Below are 19031 nucleotides of genomic sequence, written 5' to 3' on the forward strand. Positions count from 1 at the left end.
TACCTTCTTTCATATTGATTTGTCTATTTATTTTTATCATACTTATTAATTTGGTGATCACTATATACACCCATCATTATTTGATTTCCACACAAATTATGGATTCAGTTTAGATGACTTATTTAAACAATATAAAAAAATATTATCTTTTATGGGCTCGATTCTACATATTAGGCTGCACAAAACTATATTTTGGTTCAATCATTAAACTCGATTTTTTTTCAAAAAAATTGGATCATTGTTCGCCCAAATTAGGTATTATAGGCTATGCACTCGATTCTTGGCCAAACCCTAGATAGGTATATGGGGTTGAATTAATTGTTCATTGATTCTCATGGTTAAGCTTGATTTGATTCATATCTATATTTTTTTGAATATTTTGATTTTGTTTTTGATTAATTATTGATTGTCCATTTAGTTTTTGTTTGTGAGTTTTTTTAATGATAAAATTAACTTTGTTAAAAAAAAATATTTGTACTTTAAGTTACTTTCATTTATATTATTTTATATTAACCATTTAAAAAAAATTGTATTTATGATTTTTTTATTAAAAAACATAATTATTCATTTTTAAATATTATGTTTACATGTTAATAATGAAATATTTATTGATTCTTAAATGAGTGATAATCAAGCTTACAATATCATTTTTCATTCTTATATTCATTTATTTTTTTAAGTTTGAGTTTTTTTATAAACATAAATATTTTATAAATCTACTACAAATGTCATTATAAATAAGACAAGGATGCGAAATTTTTCAAAAGAATTGCAATGTTTGCAATCGAGTTAGACGATTAGTTTCACGATAACTAAATTGAATTTTGAATTCGGGTTAATCGTGAAAAAAAAAATGTCTTTGAGAATCAAAAAGATCAATTTTAGAGAATATGGCACAATATTGCCTTTGCGTCTGAATATCGACAATGTTGTTCAAAAAGTTACTTATTCCGATCTTGAGGACTCTTTTTATAGCTTATACTTGTTCTTCCAAAAATAATTGGTTTCAAGTCAGAATGATTTTGGAGCGATAAATCCCGACTCTTAAAATTGAGCCACCTTGAATTTCTTTTGCGATTATTTACACTTGTTTTTTATTATTATGTAATTTGAAAATCCAAAAAATTGAATTAAGTTATAATTATTTTTTTAACTACAATAAAAAACAATCTATTAGAGTTCAACTAATTATATACATTAGTTGTTTTTAATTGTTTTAAAATATTTAAAACACATGTAGAGTAGAGTAAAAACCATATTTAAATTTCTTCCAAAAACCAAACAATAGTATATAAGTTATCAATCATAAGGTTATGTTTACTCTACATAATAGAAATCTTTCATATTAAAATCAAAATGGTTTCATTCAAAGTGAATTCTCAAACTCTAATTGCATTTACATTAAGTATCTCCACAATTCATAAATTATTCAATAACCAAAGAAATTTGAAGGCGATCCAGCTCTATAATGATAAGCATACTGATTCTGAGTTGACTCATAATGGTACACGTCATGACTCTCTTCATCTCCGTGCTGATATCCAGTATACGACGAATGATCTTCATGTCGATAAGCGTTTTGGGTTTTAGGAGGAGAAGTCAATTCGCCTGATGAATCACTTGGCATTTGATCATGTTTTTCATCATCTGAATTCTTCAAATCTTCTTCCTTATTGGCAGCCGGGGGCTGCTGCGGCGGCGGAGGATGATCAGGCAATTCAACATCCTCAAATGAATGGAATATCGGGTGTAAGTAAGCATCGGATAAGTAAGCTTTTAAATTCGAGGTTTGTTCAGCTGATTCCTCCAAATCCATGTCCATGGCTTCCTGAATTGATCATTAGTTTTTTAAACATTGCATGTAAAGATGGAGAAATGAAGGAATGGAATTACAGTTACCTCTAGTGGATACTTTCTGAAGGCGGGTTCAAATCGGTTTTTACAATACTTGTGAAAAGATAATGTTAATATAGGTAACGCGACAAGCAAAGGGGTTGAATTTGCAGCTTCTTTCGTGCTGAGAAGACCCAACAAAAGAAGTTGAGAAATCAATAAACTTGCGATTACCCGGCTATGAACGTGTGGCCAAAACGCAGCAACGCTCTCATACTGCTGATTATAAACGTTAATCACCTGATGACGATAAACAAGAAACGCAAACGCGAAGAACACGAGTATAAACGGGAGAAGGATTGGAGTGATGACGGCATACACAGTTCCAAGTAGGAAATACAATTGGAGGGTAGGGAGTGTTTCAGGAAAATCAACACTTCCTGGATTCGTAGCGTTCTCTCTGTCTCTTTCGGTTTTAACAATGAACATGTTTTTAAGGTGATAAATAACCAACGGTTTCAACCTCAGAATCTCTCCGGCAATTCCAGCCCATCCGTCGAGCATTATATATGTAATAAAGAATGTAGCTTTCTGCGGTATTGAAACGCCAATAGTTCTTGGAATCTGTCTTGGCGATTCATTAAGAAAAGAATGGAGTTGTTGGAATGCTGTTCCTGTCACTATACTTCCGAGGAACACATTCACCAACATGAAATAGTAATACTTTGCTGCTGTTCTACGTTCTAATATCGAAACAGAAACATGTCCTTCCACTTTCGACATGATCATTAAAACCGCAGGAAGAATGTACAAGAATATCTTCAGAGCTAACCCGGGAAGAAAACCCTGTAGAAATGACTTCACAAATTTCCTGCACCAATCAAACACAGCAAGAATCAGACAGACCACAATATCAAGCTCAATTGAGTGTTTGAATTTGAATTAGACAACAATTAACTTACAGTTCGATGACAGATTTCAAGAATGGGGCGACTTTCTCGAGACCTTCCAAATTTGCAAGTGATTGTACAAAAGCAATAGGGATCATGTAAAAGAAGACCAAAAAGAAGACTGATATTGAAATGATAAGCTTCCTGAGGCTAAGAGAAACAAAGGGTATGGCTAGATTTTTCCAATAAATGTCTCGCGGTTCAGGAGCCCAGTTTGTGATCCATAGAGTCGGGTTCCTACTTTGTTGCGTTTGAGCACATACTGCAGCCCCCCATCTTGAGTTAAACGAAACAAATGCTGCAGGAATTACAGATTTTGGATCTCTTATAATTCTCTGCCTCTCCATTGCTACTGTTTTATCTAGATTATGTATCTGGTCTGTATACAACTCAATAGAATCTATTCTTTCGCCACAGAGTCCTAAGCATCCTGTCTGCACCATCACGAGACAACTCATTTTAGTAACTAGAAAATCAAAACAAAAAAATTAAACATCAGAATGAACCTTTGTAGATGGTCTCTTTTCTGGATGTCTTTCAAACTTAAGTAGATTGTAGTCCAACCAATTTTGAAGTCTGTTTCTTTTCCTCAAGTATTTAACAAACTTGTTCGCATCATAGACAGCCTAAGTTAAGCATCATATAAGAGAATTAGTTAAAAGTACGAAGAAGACAAACACGAACAAGAAGATTATTATTAATTTATTACCTGATGACAAAGATAGTGCTGAGGATGGTTCTTTTTGAAGAATATGTCAACACTATCTGAAGTTGAGCGACCAGAAACATGAGGAACATTCCTAACCAATACCTATAATTCATTTATAAAAGAAACGATTACATTTTCTTTATAAATATTCGAAAATTGAACATTCTCAACTTACAGTGAACTGTTCAGCTCGTTTGCGCTGCGCAGCCAAGAACTTCAATCTCATTGACATTACTGTATTGTATTCCTTATAAAGCATGAAACACGTCCAAAACGTAAACAAGTATTCAAGTGAAATGTGCACAAAGAACCTGAAGAATCAATCCCACAATTCAATAAAGATTTCATCAAATCATATAATCATTTTGGATTACTTAGCAATAAGAACAACTAGTTACCTAATTGATTTTGGACGAACATTTGAGATTGAAAGCTTATCAATGTCACTAATTACCAATTCTTTACTCAAAAAGAACAATGTTCCTCCCGATGCATTTACTGGTAATAGAACCAAAAGAGCCACGAGAGTAATCGGTCCGAAAATCTTCAAGCTGCATGACAAAAAAGATAGCATCGATTAACTAACATAAACAGTTAAAAAAACAAGAAGAGATTAAATTATGACAAACCCAAGAGTGTAGATTCTGAGGAAAACAGCGGAATCAAGACCGGCATGGTTGATAATCTCGGTTTCACTCATCCTTAAAGCTTGAGGCATCCAATTAAGAAAGGTAAAATAAGTCCACAAATTGAGATTAACAAATTTCCCCACGAAATTTCTTCCTCTTCTTGGACTAGTGCGAGCTCCTGTGATATACCATTTGGGAAAGTAAATTCTGTCATTGATGGGTTGAATTCTGAGAATTGCAAATGCTATCAGGAATGTGAAGGCGCCCAGTAAATTGATTAGTGCAGAAACTCCAATATCGGTTATAGTCGCCATGGGTGATCAAAATGAGAAGAGGAAGAGGAAGAAGAAGGAAAATTGGGTATAAAAGTAGGCTAGGACATTGAAACGGAGAAAAGGGAACTATTTTTTTACTAGGAAAGTGGACTTTTTTGAACCTTTTTTTGGGTAGTGGTGGATTACATAACGCAAAAGGATGTGGCGTAATCAATGGGTTTTGTTCTGTTATTGAGTGGAAGATGATGCTTCTAGGTTTTGGAGAAACGCTAAGGTTTTGTCTTTCTTATCCTTTTCTCTCTCTATCTTTCTCTCTCTACAGTTGTTTTTGCAGTGATCTTGCGGCGGCGCAGGGAAGAAGACGATGATGAATGACGACAAAGCTTGTAAGACTCGCTTGTCTTAAGTCAAAAAGATTCATTAACTATTCACATAGTTAATTTAGTCTTCAAACTTTTCTTGAATTCTAATTCATCCCTAAAATCCCTTTTACTTTTCTTTCGCCACTCAACTTATTGATTTGAAATAACTAATCCCAATTCTATACAATATAATATGAGAAATGATTGGTGGAGAAAATTTGAGAGTGATTGACGTGACGCAATCTGATTCATTGAAAAAATAACAAATTTTATTTCTCTTCACTCTTTATCATTTTTCCAATTAGTGATGTGGTGACATATCGTTCATTTCCTTATTCTTATTCTCTTTTCCTATTACTTATATAATATTAGCAAAGATATCTCAAGTCTCTCTAAGGTTCTAGGTTCGGGCCGGTTAGATTACTAGTTTTGTTCGTTGGGTTAAATTGGCTTAATATGATTACGTGATATATATTCAACTCGAAAAAATTAGTCACACCTTGTGCAACTCATCATTTTTAACTACTCTTTTATAAATATAAATAGACTCAACTTATTGAATTAATTTTGGTGAGATTTCATCAAACTATATTAATTAGGGCTCAATTGCTATAAACCGTAAATTTCAAGAGAAAAATTAAACAAAATAGAAGTTTAGGGAAGTATTTAAATATGAAGATAAGTTTGAGGGCTAGTTTGTTAGTTCACTCATTAATTTATTACACTGATTCATAACGTTTGTTTGACCGTTTCCTAGCTGGATTCAAATAAATAATGTCCGCGTGAAATTTATATCAATTGTATTAATATATAGTTTTTATAATCTAAAATATACAAATGTTTATATTCTTTAATAAATTATTTTTAATTAAGAATATATTAATAAATTTCTGTTTCTTGAGTCAGAGTTTATTCCCTTCTAAGAAGTTAACTTTGACAGTTATTAATATTAATATAAATTGAAATCCAGAACTTTGATATATTAAATAATATTATTTTCACCTAGTGAATTATTATTATATTAATAAATAAATAACTGATCAGAATGAATTTGGTAATATTATATAGATTAACAAAATTATATAAAGCTGGACTTTTATGTATGAACATCATATTATATTTATTAATATTGCTAGAAACATATCACAATAATCTCGAACAAAATCTGATATGGATATCAAAAGAAAATAGGGTAAATTTTAATTATATTACTAAATGGTAATATATTTTTTTTATAATTTATTTGAAATAATGATTAAGGAATTTCAATGTAATGGAGGGTACGTATGACCAAAAATTCAAATATTGTGAGGTTAATATGTTAAACTAAACTAGATTTTGTTATATTAATCCAAACAAGGCATTAGATGGTGGCCTCTAAAGTCTCTAACCTAACTAATATAAAACCAAACAAATCCTTAGTGGAGAATTTTGGGAATCTGTCAATTGTAGTAAAGTTGTTAATTGTATGTGAAACCAGATCATGTTATATCATGACATTGTTTTGTTTGGATTATTCTATTTTTTTTTATTAATAATTTAAGGACCAAAATCTTGTTTGATTTACAAATTTTAATTTTGATTTACCAAAACTTTGAACAGATTAGCCCGCGATCAAATTGAGTAAAAATAATAATAAAACTTCAATATTTTTGTGAATTGAATTTGTTATAATAATATACAAACTATGACAAGCTTATTTGATATTATTTCTTTAAACTCTTTTTTTAATCTAAAATTTAATATTTTCTTTCATTCCAATTCACTATTCCATCCATTATTTTATACATCCAAATATTTAAATACAATTTATTTAATATTAAAAAAAAAAAAACTAAAACCAAACAAAGACTCATAAATGGATTATGGCGTATGATTCATGTCATCATCTTTAGCATGGTAGTAGTAGGTAGGGGTGGGTGGGGGTCCATTCCCCAGCTCACCATATTCCATATTCCCCTCGTGATCTTATTTTATCTTATTATTATTAATTAAGAATCATCCACGTTCAATTATAATAAGCATTTATTTCTATTTCAAAATTATACATGAATTGCTATTCTCCTGTCTTATAGGAAAATAACAACAAAATAAAATGACATTGACAATAAGATATTAAACATTATTGCCATTAAAACCAAATCACCTTTGAAACAAGGCCTTCAACTTCAGGTATCCAGTTTGCAATGAAATCACAATAATTCAGAAATTAAACAAGAATAACATTGTAATCACGACTATCTCCGTGCTCTGAATACGAAAAAATAAACGAAAGAAGGCGCCCCACTATTCTAACGAGAAGAATAATTGCAATTATCAGATATCTTTCAATGAAAACACAAGCATGGGACTATGTTTCAACATGACACTGTTTAGATAAATAAATCAACTAAAGCCTGTATCCATGGTTAAACAAGTCTAGTAACTATATTTTTGGGTTTAGAATAAGAGGCTGAACAGAAAGACTCAGAAGGAAGAAGTTTATCAGCAGAAGTTGAGCTTCTTCATAACTTTAGCATAAGCCAATGGCACTACACCCGGTTTCCTCAAGCGGCGTTTCGCTGATTTGGACTGCAAGAGCAACAAAGATTTTGTAAAAAATGACGAGACAACAAGCCCTTGTTCGGTTTGGGGTTATTTGGGTTTAATCTCAAATCATACATTCCTTCATCAGTCACATTTTAAACCCAAATAAACAAAATCAAAGCAAACAAATATAATGAAAATAAATTACTGGGTATTTAAATAACCAAAAAACAAACACCCAAGGATTTAGGGGGTTTCATAACTCCGATTTTATGTTAAGAGGGGTTTTCCACTGTACATACATCATTCTAACACAAACAAAATCAAAGCAAACAAATATAATGAAAATAAATTACTGGGTATTTAAATAACCAAAAAACAAACCCCCAAGGATTTAGGGGGTTTCATAACTCCAATTTTATGTTAAGAGGGGTTTTCCACTGTACATACATCATTCTAACACATTCTACTTAAAGACCCTTCTTCAAACTTACCTAATTACTAGAAAGATTTGTAATTTGTTTGCATGCATTTTATCATCAATTATATGACGGGGGAGGGAGTACACACCAACACCAAGTAACCTACAGCTAACAATTGATTTCAAGTGGAGCTAACAATACAATGACAAGGGAAAGATGGAGTTAATGGCTTCACATGGAAACACCATTTCATCTAGTTTTCCCATTTGGGTGCACATCCGGTGAAGATTCAGTTTGGAAACTGGGTGTTTTTGAACTTATTCTGCTTAGATTCACATTCAGATCCAGATTTGCTTAAAAGAAGGCGTCAGTGATAGAATTGCTCTTCCAACCGGAGGTGGTGTCCGATAGGGGGAAACAACAGAAATTTATGGTAATGGGACAATTAGAATGGTGGTGGGAGACGCATGAAGGTTGAACGATTTGGGGTGTATAACAGCCAAACATAATTTTATACCAAATGTATGTGTATCTATAGGAGAAATTCATTGCGGTTTATCATACAAATCCAGATCAACATACGAAAGTGTTTTTAACTGAAGCCAATATCCCCCTCATAGTAATTCCAACACATCTTGCTTTTCTTGGATGGAGGTTATTCTAGAGTCTAGCAAAGGGTTTATTCATATCTTGAAATACTGTAGTTTAACATATTTTCAACTATCCAAAATAAAAAAATCTACAATATTGCTACCTCCATACCGTTCTATATGACAGTTGACTTCAGCACATGTTTTAAGGAGGATATTATATTTTTTTTGAGAAAAAAGAAAAGAAAGTCAACTAAATCATAGGCATGTGATGTAAAACTTATCTTCACTAAGTTCCCATATTGGGTTTCTTGAATATTAGCAGTTCAGCGGGCAGCAAGCATTATAGGTTACTATGCAACTTATTTCCAACCAACAATAACAAAAATCTAAAGCAACTTATTTCCAACCAACAATAACAAAAATGAACCTTATGATCAAATCTATACTTCCCTCTATAAATTACTACCTCCATACCGTTCTATACGACAGTTGACTTTTGCACATGCTTTAAGGAGGTTACTATCTTTTTTTTTGAGAAAAAGGAAAAGAAAAGAAGGTCAACTAAATCATAGGCATGTGATGTAAAACTCATCTTCACTAAGTTCACATATCGGGTTTATTTGAATATTAGCAGTTCGGCGGACATCAAACAATTTAGATGGAAAATCTAAAACAACTTATTTTCACAAGTTATAAACCATAAACTATTCAAGAAGTTCCTGACTACTTCAAAATCAGATTGCGGTTACATCCTAGAGGACGGCAATTCTTTCCACCAATCACCTTACCCTGTACTTTAGGTGACTAGCATGAAATCATACAAGGATGTCCCTGCAATTAGGATGATATTAAGATGGGAAAGCATGAACAAACCTTCAGATGAGCATTATGTCGTTTCCCCGCTTTCCAGCGCCTAATCGTCCCATCAGGCATTGCCTTAAAACGATCCTTAAAGGATCTGGTTGGAAAGGAAAGAATTAGCCACCTTAGATATCTGAACATATGTATAGCATCATAAAAAAACGGAAATGTGTGACATACGAATAACCCTTTAATTTGTATTTCTTGAGCTTGGAAGTGATTGGTGTCCTTGGCTTAAACTTCTTCATCTTGGCCTTCATCTCTTTCTTTGTGAGATGCCTTACTTGTACAAACTGCATGAACATAAAAGAAGCAATTATGAGTAAAAAGGGAACAAGTATGCTTTCAGAGAAATGGGAATTGAAATCACATACAAAAACAGTTATTTCACAATAAAAAAAACTTAAAACTTGTATCCCAACAGTAGTGCATCATCCATATGATATACAATCATACCACAGAGCAAAATCACTCATCCAGATCCCCACTAACGCACATGGAAGGAATCGCCAATTTTTTATTGATAAACTTAGAAACCTTTTCATTGAACATTCGAGATTTCATAGTTATGTCTCCACCTTATATTTACTGTTCTTCCTTGAACCTTTCACATTATGGTTCCACATCATGTTGAGATTCAAACTTTCAAAAATCTTACCCTGTTAATCACACAAAATTAATCTCCAATGAAAAAGTAAAGAACATTTGTCTCGAATGATGTTCATTTTCCATTGACCATTAAGCATGAACACATCACCTGTCTTTGAAAGAGCCTATTGTTGAACAAATCTCAAAGTATTTGAAAGAGCTTTGAACAAAACAAATCGAAGGACCATTGATCTAAGGCCATATCGTGCAGTTGGCGAGTATTTAGACCACTGATAAAATTCTAACTTTAAAGTTTATCTTCCTCATACATATTTCTTTTGATAATATAACGATCTCCAACACTGAAAGGAGGAGACGACTAATAGTAGGACACTTGAATGATTATGTTGGAAGCCATATGGACTTTTAGCAACAATTTGTGCCTATTGTTAGTATTCATATCTTCCTGTTTAGAAGCAATCACCTTTCAACATTTAGAACCTGGATTGCAATTTAATATTTATTTGGACCAGTATGCTATTCATTTTACAGTCTTTCCAGGACATTCACCTTATGGTAGTACCAAATGCACGATCTTACCACCATGAGCCTGAAAACTATGATACACTATGGTCAAAAGAACAAGAAAGCAAACTAGGCGGTTCAGCTGTGGTTCTAAAATCTTCTTTTTCTGAGAAGAGTTCACTTCGTGGAGGTTAGCACAAGATCTCACCACCATGACCACCACTACAATCAAGTCGGTGGGAATTGAACTTGAGATCTCAACCTCTTAAGTTAAATATTCTTACCACATGAGTCATATCGTGAGGAAACCTCCTAAGAATCCCTCTAAATCTTTGACTCTTAAAGTCTTCCACTCTTCATGATGCCATATATCTTTCCCCTAGGGCTTCCTCTTTCAATCCCTCTCCACATGTCATCGTCATACATAACCCCTCCGTTAACTTGTTTCCATTTGTAATCAAACAAGAGTGTTCATGAAACTTAGTTAACCATATATAATCAACTTCTTACAACCTTAAAGTTCAATCTCTATTTCAACTTCAAAATTAAAAAAGAAAGATATCCCAGCAATAGATGAGGAACAATGATAAATGAAGGTCTGACAATGAAGAGGTGAAGAAGTCTAGGCCGAACTCCATCAGGCACAGTCTGTAGGTGGGGTATGCGAGAGTCAAGATATGGACTCAAGAAACAGATTCAAAGAGAACCTGAACAGAATCTAACCTCCCCATTTTGACACTCATCACTTCCCATTGAGAATGTTTCAGAAAAACTAAACAAAATTAACTAGCATTAGCGCAACCTAAAAGCAGGACAAAATGTCATGTATGTTTAACACTAAAACATAGAAAGAACTTAAATTTCCATATATCTAATCCCAATATCTTTTCGTAATGAAATCAAAAGAGAGGTGTGAATCAAACCCAAAAATATAAAACTTACGGAATGAGGAAGTAAAGAAGAACCGTAGCCATACTGATTGAGTTGCAAAGTGTTAGAGCCATTAAAGGAAGACCCGAGTCTGGAAAAGAAAATGTCGGATTGAATGCGTGTGCTGGTGATAGGCTGCGGAGTGAGGTGGAGGAGACGGCGGGAAATGTGTGTAAAAGAGGTTTGATTTGGTGTCTGGATAGAATTCAGAGCGGCAAAAGACCGTAACTTAGGTAACCATCGCTGCATCATTATGATCGCCGCCGGAAAGGAGTCGCCGATCAACTCGTCTGAAGAAATGAGGGTTTCATTTCATAGAAGTTCTTTATTGGGACAATTCTTATTTTTATCCCTTATTTTTAAGTCAATTTTCAGATTCATCTTTAAAATAAATAATGTTTGATTTTACTATACAAGATATCTCCATACCTTTATAACTTATTATATATTTTCATTTAAATATTTATAATTAATTTATGAATAATTATACATTTGATGAATAATGTTAGGAGAGCCAAAGCAACCCCTAACCGCCACATGTAAAAATTAAGTCATAAAAAATAAAAATAAAATTATCAATGTAAAAAGATTTAAGAGATAAAATTAAAAATAAAAAGTCATAATATTCGGGAATATCATAAATTTCTCTTTTCAATTTTTTCTCTTTTAACTTTTAAGATGATAATTTTTTTTATACCCATAATTTATTTTTTTCTACATTGTATTGCTTCCTCAATTATTACTTTTAATTTATATTGAATTTTTTTATTTAACAGTATTTAAAAAAATAATATAATTATTTTTTTAATTAAATAATAACATAATTATTATTTTTATTTAATAGTAATATCTAACATTTTAGGTAAAAAATGTAACTTATAATATTATTACAAATTAAAAAAATAAATATTTATTAATTATTTAAAATATAGTGATAAGTATAAGCATATTAATTATTTTTGTTTTAATATTTAAATATGTATTTATTATATTTTATTTGAAATAGTTGAAGATGGAGTAAAGTTGAGTTTGAATGAATAATTTTTATTAAATTTTTTAATATATATAATTAAAATATATTTCAAAATATTTTATATAAATTAATATTTTAATAAAATATAAAAAAATATTAATAAATAAAAAAAATCAATAAGAAAAGTAAAAAAAATAAATATTAAAAATATTTAAATTAAAGAAAAAAATATATTAACTGTTAATTAATGAGATTTATATTTAAATTTTATTTTGAATAATGAGTAAAATTAGATAATATATATGTTTTGGTATAATTTGAAAATACACCCAAAGTTAAGTGTAAAAGTACCAATTATCTTTTTTAGTTTTTTTTACAATCCCTTCGTCTTTACTCCCACAATTCGACTCTCTCCCTTAACCCTTGTTCCGTTCCGGCGAACGACCCATAGAAGCTTTCCGCCGCCGCCGCCGACCGGACTAAGATATCCGACGCCGACCTCCAGACTACTGCTCCGATCTTTCAATATCTAGGCATGGCTTCTCTATTCAAGGTAGACACAATGCCCCCTTTTACTCTCCCGACACATTTTGTATCAAAGGATGTTTTAATTATTCCGTTAATAACTATGTATTAAAATACTTATTTAGTATTACCTGCATCAGCACTGCTCTATCCATTTCTATTGGCCATTACAGTTTCATAAATTTTATGCCCTGCCTTTTCAATTAGACAAAATGTATATCTGTTGGTTATTTTAGTATCTACATTACTGGTTTTAACTTCAATTTGTCTAAATATTTATTTGATTCCTTTTTCATTTCATCAGTCCAACATGCTTTAGTTTAATGTCTCAATTTATATGAGCCTTATAGTTATCTAGCTCAATAAGATAGCCCATCCTCAGTTGCATACATTGGATTGAAATGATTTAAGAAGATTTGGAATGCAAATAAAAAAGGTTGTGGTTTTCTTTTAAGGGTCCATCTGAGATTTGGCCTGCATCATTTCTCAAACTACTTCCCAACTTATGGGATATATTTTGGAAATTTAGTTTTTATTATCTTTCCATTATTGTATGTTCCACAACATTAGTATTTATTCTTTATGATTTATGAACAGTCTTTTGTATTTATTAATATAGAATGAAGAATGTTGTTGATATTGGAGGGAATTTACTTTTTGTTTCTTGATTGAATTTGTGAACTTGCCAGTCTTGTTGCATTCTATCCCCATAACTTATCACTCCCATACTATTTTAAAATATACAGCATATAGTCAATATCATTTTTATACCTTTGATTTGTCTTGTTCTTCAGCTTTGGGTCATGGTATTTCAGTTTATTCACTTGGTTCAGCTTTCTTGAGTTGATAAACATTGTGGAGATCCAAGTTGGTTACTTGTGGGATATACATCAGTTTGTTAATTGAGCTTGATTTTCAATCAAGTTTAATCTTTGAAACCTTTGTAAAGAAAAAGGATGTTGACACAATGCTTAATTGGACCTTTACCAAAGGGATAAGAAATATATTGATGCCACGCTCCAAAAAAGTAAGAGGGAGTAGCAGTCATTTGTTAAACTTCACAAGATTGAACCTTTTCAAAACCAAAGAGAAAATCTTTGGACATCAGTAATGATCTTCATTTGTTATTATAGATTGTCTTTCAATATAGAAACTCTATTTAGTATGGCAAATAAATACTAATGCTAGTAAGAAGTTTTTAACATTTATAGAATAATAAAGCTAAGCAATCTTAAATTTCACAAATTTTCAATAAGTTAAGCACTGATGTGGAATTTATGTAAGTGAAGCTTATCTTCAGAAAAGTTGTCAACATGTGTGTTTTCCAGATATGTGCTATGATCTCAAATCCATAATTTGAACTCAAACATATGCTCAAAATTGTTTGTTGTCTGATAGACTCCTAATTCAAGTTGGAAATTACAAGCGCCCTTCTTGGACAAGATTCCTTTGGATGTGCGCTCTAGTTCCAAAAGGACCAATGTCACTGATTAAGAAAAATGCTTTAGAATCACCTTGAGGACTACTTACACCATGAAGAGCTTTGAACTTGGATCCAATCTATATCAAATCATCTAGATGTAAGCTTTACACATTCTTGAATTGACCTTCCGAATTTGGTGATCATGGAAGAACACATCCATGGGTTTAGTCAGATGCATTGTGTTATTTTGAGTTTTGAAAAGAAAGTGAAGCGAATAGAGATTGACAAAGGCTGAATAGTTTTTTTTGCTATGTTGTGTTCTCTGTGTTTTTCATACTGCCTCTTTGTTTCCACTGTATTCTTAGTTGTCTATATGCTTATTGAATTTCTGATAAGGTACAACTTTTGTGGTAATAATTTCCTACTTATATTTTTGCTTGGTTAGGATCCTAACAAACTCTCGGCATATCGAGATAGGAGATTTCAAGGAACTCAAGAAGAATTTGAACACGCACTACAAACATCTTCTACTCTTTATGTTGGGAACATGTCATTTTACACCACCGAAGAGCAAGTTTATGAGTTGTTCTCCCGAGCTGGAGAAATTAAGAGGCTAACTATGGGTCTTGATAAGAACACAAAAACTCCTTGCGGTTTTTGCTTTGTCCTGTAAGTATCATTTCCATTTTATATGTTGGTATTAGATATAATCCCTTTTGAAAGCCATGTGATTTTTTATTCTCCATTTTCTGAACTAGTTGTTTTACACATTTGAATACCATGTTTGGTATGACCCAAAATTGAAAGAATTTACTCACATACATCAACATCCACAAATATGTTATGTGTATGGTGACTAACATATTTGAATAACTTATTGCTTAATTTCTTATTTTCGTGGCAAGAGCCCTTAATTGCTCATATATTCTGTGATATTTCGTTATCCCTGAGTTTATCAACTGTGTGGATTGATGTATTGAAAGTTGTCATTTGTTGATGACTAGGGCAATACTATATGAGACGGTATATCATTTTGCATTAGTTTACACTTTAGTCATTTTTGCTTATATCCTCCCAAAATCTGATATCTTCTTGCTCATCTTGGGTACTGTTCATGTACGGTACCTTTTTGTTATCCCTAGGCATGTTAAAAGATTAGAAAGTAACTGGTTGCCAATGTTTATATTTCAAAGTGACATTTGTTGGCAAGAACCAAATATCTTCTGGAAAGGTTGATGTGAACTATCCTTACTTTTTATACTATACTTTTAGGCTTGTTTTATGTTTTCCAATCAGCTTCCTTTGATTATTGTTATATGCAGAGTTGGGGAATAATTATAAAGTTTATAGAATGAAATGTCTTTCATTTAACATGGGATTATTTAACAGCCAGAGGAAAGTTCCTATTGATATTTTGCCTTTTCCTTTGATCTTCTAGTTTCAATCTTGCTGTTGAAAATATTACATCTAGATACTTGAATCAATTTGGTATTTGAAGAGATGAGGATACACAATAAGCAGGGAATTTCACCTTTCTTGACATCTATTAATACGTTTCTGTAGTTTTAGTGCTCTTTACTTAAAGTGTATTTACTTCTTTCCTGAATTCCAGATGAGATGGGTGTATCTCGAAACTATTTGATAGTTGTTGAATGTGACAATTGAGTTTTCATGACCATCTTCTGGGAGTGTCAGCAGATGTAACGCTAATTATTCCATTGACTTGTGTCATCAATCGGACCCAGGGAGAACCATTAGGACTATTCCTTGTTATGGTCCATGTGAATAACTCTTCACAATTTAGTTGTGTCTATGAGGTTAATTAGCTTTGCATAATCACTTGTAAAATGAATACGCAGGTATTATTCTAGAGAAGATGCTGAAGATGCTGTTAAATATGTAAGTGGGACAATTCTTGATGATCGTCCAATTCGTGTGGATTTTGATTGGGGGTTTGAAGAGGGAAGGCAATGGGGCCGTGGTCGAAGTGGGGGGCAGGTAATGCCCATGATTTTACTTGAATGAACTAAGATTGTGTTTGTTCTAACTCATTTTTTTCTCATTTCTAGGTTCGTGATGAGTATCGAACAGATTATGATCCTGATATCCTTAAGACGGCTTTATGATGAATTTTTCTGTTTCCAATTTATTGCCTTAAATGTCACTCATGTCATCAAGTGTAGATATGAACCTTCTTTGTTCTAACTTCCTCATGAAATTCATGATTGTTTGGATCAGGTTTATTTCATTGAATTGTTGGTCACATTACATGGTCAAAGGCAGCACCCATTATTTTTTCTTGCAACCAGGGTTTATTCCCTGGAGGAGGCTAGCACGACCCCCGCCTTAATCAGGGCATTATGAGGGGGTGAGAACTATAGTGTCATAGTTTTTTTTAAGATTCTGCTAAACCCTTAGGAGTTCTTAGTTGATTTCTTAATCAATATATGGTTGATATGTCATGGTCAAAGCTCCTTGATTTTGGAGTCTGATCAATTTCTCATACAATAGTGAATTGCAACATTGCTCTTTGTTATCATGACATGCAGTTTCTTTCACCTATACCTCTTATTATGAGTTGTTACATGTTTACTACATTAATGGCTAACAAATTATCCTTTTTTAATGGTGTCTTGCAAACTATACTGTTCTTTGTGTGTAGTAGGTACAAGGAAATATTGTTATTTGCATGTGATGGTGTGTGAGAAAATTGGAATACCTTTTTTTCTTGGTTGAACATTTTTCATTTTGTTTGCCTCCTTAACGGTCATACGCAGAGGGGGTTATGGTAAATTGGTCCAGAAAGAATTGGAAGCTCAACGAGAGCTAGTTGACTATGGTGGTGCAACATCACTAGGATCTTTCCCTCCAGTTATTCAGCCCCGATGTAAGATATCCTTTTCAAAACATGCTTGTGAAAACTGATATTTTTGATTGCTTTTCATAAGTCATTCATAGTTTATTCTCGTTGTTCTTATTCTAAATGACACCGAGTGTTATGATTATAAAATTGATGAAATCATCTCTGGAGATTCATGAAAGAAAATTTCTATAGTGGATATTCTGTTCTGGTTTAGAAGCACTAGTATTGTCAAAAGAATATCAATATCTTGGCAATTCACTATTTAATTGCTAAAGGGTGCAACGGTTAATCTTCTTTTCAGCTTCCGTTTGGCATATCTCATACAGACCCCATAAATGATCGATCTGTTTTCTTTTCTACCCTTTATCAGTATATGGTCTGATATCCAATATTTTTTTGTACCTTAAATGGGTGCTCTTATCAGTTTTTTAATGGCAATGTGATATAGCTGGACTCTGAAATACAAAATAGGTTCTGGATTGTGTAATAGATGCAACTTTTGGTGATAACATTTTGTGTCGTAGGTATAGTTCTGTAACAATGTAATATTGATACTCCAAATGGAGGATATAAATTAGGGTTTAGGGTAAGAAGGGGAGATGAGGATACAAACATTTTCGTATTCATTTCAATAGCTGATTTTAATTTAAATAGTTAATTTAATCATAGAGTTTGATTTCAGCCTCTTTGAAGGACTTTCGATTTTCGAATTTTCTTTTTATGATGATTCTTGATGTTCCAGTTTGTGATGTTTATTTGATTAACTCACGACGTTAGTTTGGAATGGCTTTGGTTTGCCAATCACAGTTGATGCGACCTTCATGTTTACTGTGGTGAAAAAGAATCTCACTTTTCAATAAACAAAATTTGTCCTGCAAGTAGAATGGAGAATCTTTCTTTGTCCTTTTGAAGGAATAAACTAGCTTGCCTATATAATAAGCACACCTTGAAATATAACATCTACAGATGGTGGTAGACATGGAGGAAATCATGGTCATGGAGGAGGCGGCTCTTATAGACAGGGTAAAGGTAAATATGACTTCGTTTACATTTGTATTTGTTTGATTACATCGTGTTAATTTCAATAATTCCTCTTCTTCTTTTTTATCTAGCTGGTTGATCTTGGATTTTTGCAAAAAAAAAAGTCTGTATGATGTAATAAGGCAATGTTATTTGGTATTTTTAGCTGATGATTTGACCACATCAAACAAACCCTTAAAATATCATTTCTGGTTATTATGTCCTGTGAATCTAGATTTCCGAAAGCGAGATCGTGATGATGACCGACGTGGGCCATTCGTCAACAAGAGAAACTCCGATCACGAGTCCAGAAGAAATCCTGATTCTGAAACTAGGCCGGTAATGTCTTTAAAATTTCATGTTAACATGGTAATGATTTGAAATCTGATAAGTTCGTTGATATTTCTCATTTATTTGATTCAAATAAGTTGAATATATTAGATAGGATAATACTATACTAAGGCATCATTCATTCGGTTTGATATTGTAGGAGAAGAATCCCCGTTTCCGTGATAAGGGCGACTCCGATGAGGAGGAGGAAGATGACCATAAGAGGCGACGTTAGTCAAGTTATTGTTTATAAATACCAGATGATTGGTCAATTGCTTCTGTACTTTTGAATTGGATTTTGTGCTGCAATCGGAACCAACATAATCTTTTCGCCTCTTTTATGTATTTTTGAATTGATCAAACACTTTTAATTTTCTTAAAAGTTTGGTATCTGAAGATTTACAGTTGATTATTGCTCATCTAAATTTATTAATTTGGTGGTATAATTTGGGTACATTCTTATCTTAATTTGATTTTTCATCTTCAACCAGGATTGTTTTATATTTTGTTTGAATATTTTTTTTTTCATCTTACCAGATGATTACTCTATTACTAATCTTTTATATATTGGAGCACAAAAAAACTGCTTTCTTTTGTTGCATCTCTTAATATATATGTATATAAATAAATTGTAGAGAAAGTTAAGCAAGATTTTTAACGATTTATACCTTTTTATTTTATAGAAATTAGTGTA

General features: G+C 32.3%; 3 protein-coding genes across 3 annotated transcripts; 1 reads left to right on the forward strand and 2 right to left on the reverse strand.

Annotated features, from left to right (window-relative positions):
* Positions 1–1323: 1323 nt before the first annotated feature.
* LOC124945003 (CSC1-like protein At1g32090) lies at positions 1324–4747 on the reverse strand. Its single transcript, XM_047485362.1, has 8 exons — positions 4122–4747; positions 3891–4043; positions 3668–3803; positions 3493–3594; positions 3290–3409; positions 2796–3217; positions 1900–2704; positions 1324–1828 (listed from the first exon to the last, which is right to left on the reverse strand). Exons 1-8 carry the CDS (start codon positions 4433–4435, stop codon positions 1430–1432), a joined length of 2451 nt encoding a protein of 816 aa, XP_047341318.1. The 5' UTR covers positions 4436–4747; the 3' UTR covers positions 1324–1429.
* Positions 4748–6863: 2116 nt separating this feature from the next.
* On the reverse strand, positions 6864–11498 carry LOC124945746. The gene is made up of 4 exons (XM_047486235.1): positions 11216–11498; positions 9341–9453; positions 9173–9257; positions 6864–7329 (listed from the first exon to the last, which is right to left on the reverse strand). Exons 1-4 carry the CDS (start codon positions 11453–11455, stop codon positions 7243–7245), a joined length of 525 nt encoding a protein of 174 aa, XP_047342191.1. The 5' UTR covers positions 11456–11498; the 3' UTR covers positions 6864–7242.
* Positions 11499–12571: 1073 nt separating this feature from the next.
* LOC124910680 (nuclear cap-binding protein subunit 2) lies at positions 12572–18780 on the forward strand. The gene is made up of 8 exons (XM_047451355.1): positions 12572–12729; positions 14570–14793; positions 15984–16122; positions 16194–16227; positions 16898–17011; positions 17954–18016; positions 18243–18346; positions 18498–18780. Exons 1-8 carry the CDS (start codon positions 12712–12714, stop codon positions 18570–18572), a joined length of 771 nt encoding a protein of 256 aa, XP_047307311.1. The 5' UTR covers positions 12572–12711; the 3' UTR covers positions 18573–18780.
* The last annotated feature ends 251 nt before the right edge of the window (positions 18781–19031 follow it).

This window comes from Impatiens glandulifera, chromosome 7 (assembly GCF_907164915.1).
Source record: "Impatiens glandulifera chromosome 7, dImpGla2.1, whole genome shotgun sequence".
Classification (NCBI taxonomy): domain Eukaryota; kingdom Viridiplantae; phylum Streptophyta; class Magnoliopsida; order Ericales; family Balsaminaceae; genus Impatiens; species Impatiens glandulifera.

Excerpts from the sequence above, each read along its gene's own strand:
- LOC124945003 (XM_047485362.1), bottom strand. The coding sequence starts at position 4,435 with ATGGCGACTATAACCGATATTGGAGTTTCTGCACTAATCAATTTACTG. Across the intron at positions 3,804-3,890 it reads GTTCGTCCAAAATCAATTAG|GTTCTTTGTGCACATTTCAC; the intron begins GTAACTAGTTGT and ends TTGATTCTTCAG. Across the intron at positions 3,410-3,492 it reads AGCACTATCTTTGTCATCAG|GCTGTCTATGATGCGAACAA; the intron begins GTAATAAATTAA and ends TGCTTAACTTAG.
- LOC124945746 (XM_047486235.1), bottom strand. The coding sequence starts at position 11,455 with ATGATGCAGCGATGGTTACCTAAGTTACGGTCTTTTGCCGCTCTGAAT. Across the intron at positions 9,454-11,215 it reads CTTCTTTACTTCCTCATTCC|TTTGTACAAGTAAGGCATCT; the intron begins GTAAGTTTTATA and ends ATGTTCATGCAG. Across the intron at positions 7,330-9,172 it reads GACATAATGCTCATCTGAAG|TCCAAATCAGCGAAACGCCG; the intron begins GTTTGTTCATGC and ends TTGCTCTTGCAG.
- LOC124910680 (XM_047451355.1), top strand. Across the intron at positions 14,794-15,983 it reads TGCGGTTTTTGCTTTGTCCT|GTATTATTCTAGAGAAGATG; the intron begins GTAAGTATCATT and ends ATGAATACGCAG. Across the intron at positions 18,017-18,242 it reads CTCTTATAGACAGGGTAAAG|ATTTCCGAAAGCGAGATCGT; the intron begins GTAAATATGACT and ends CTGTGAATCTAG.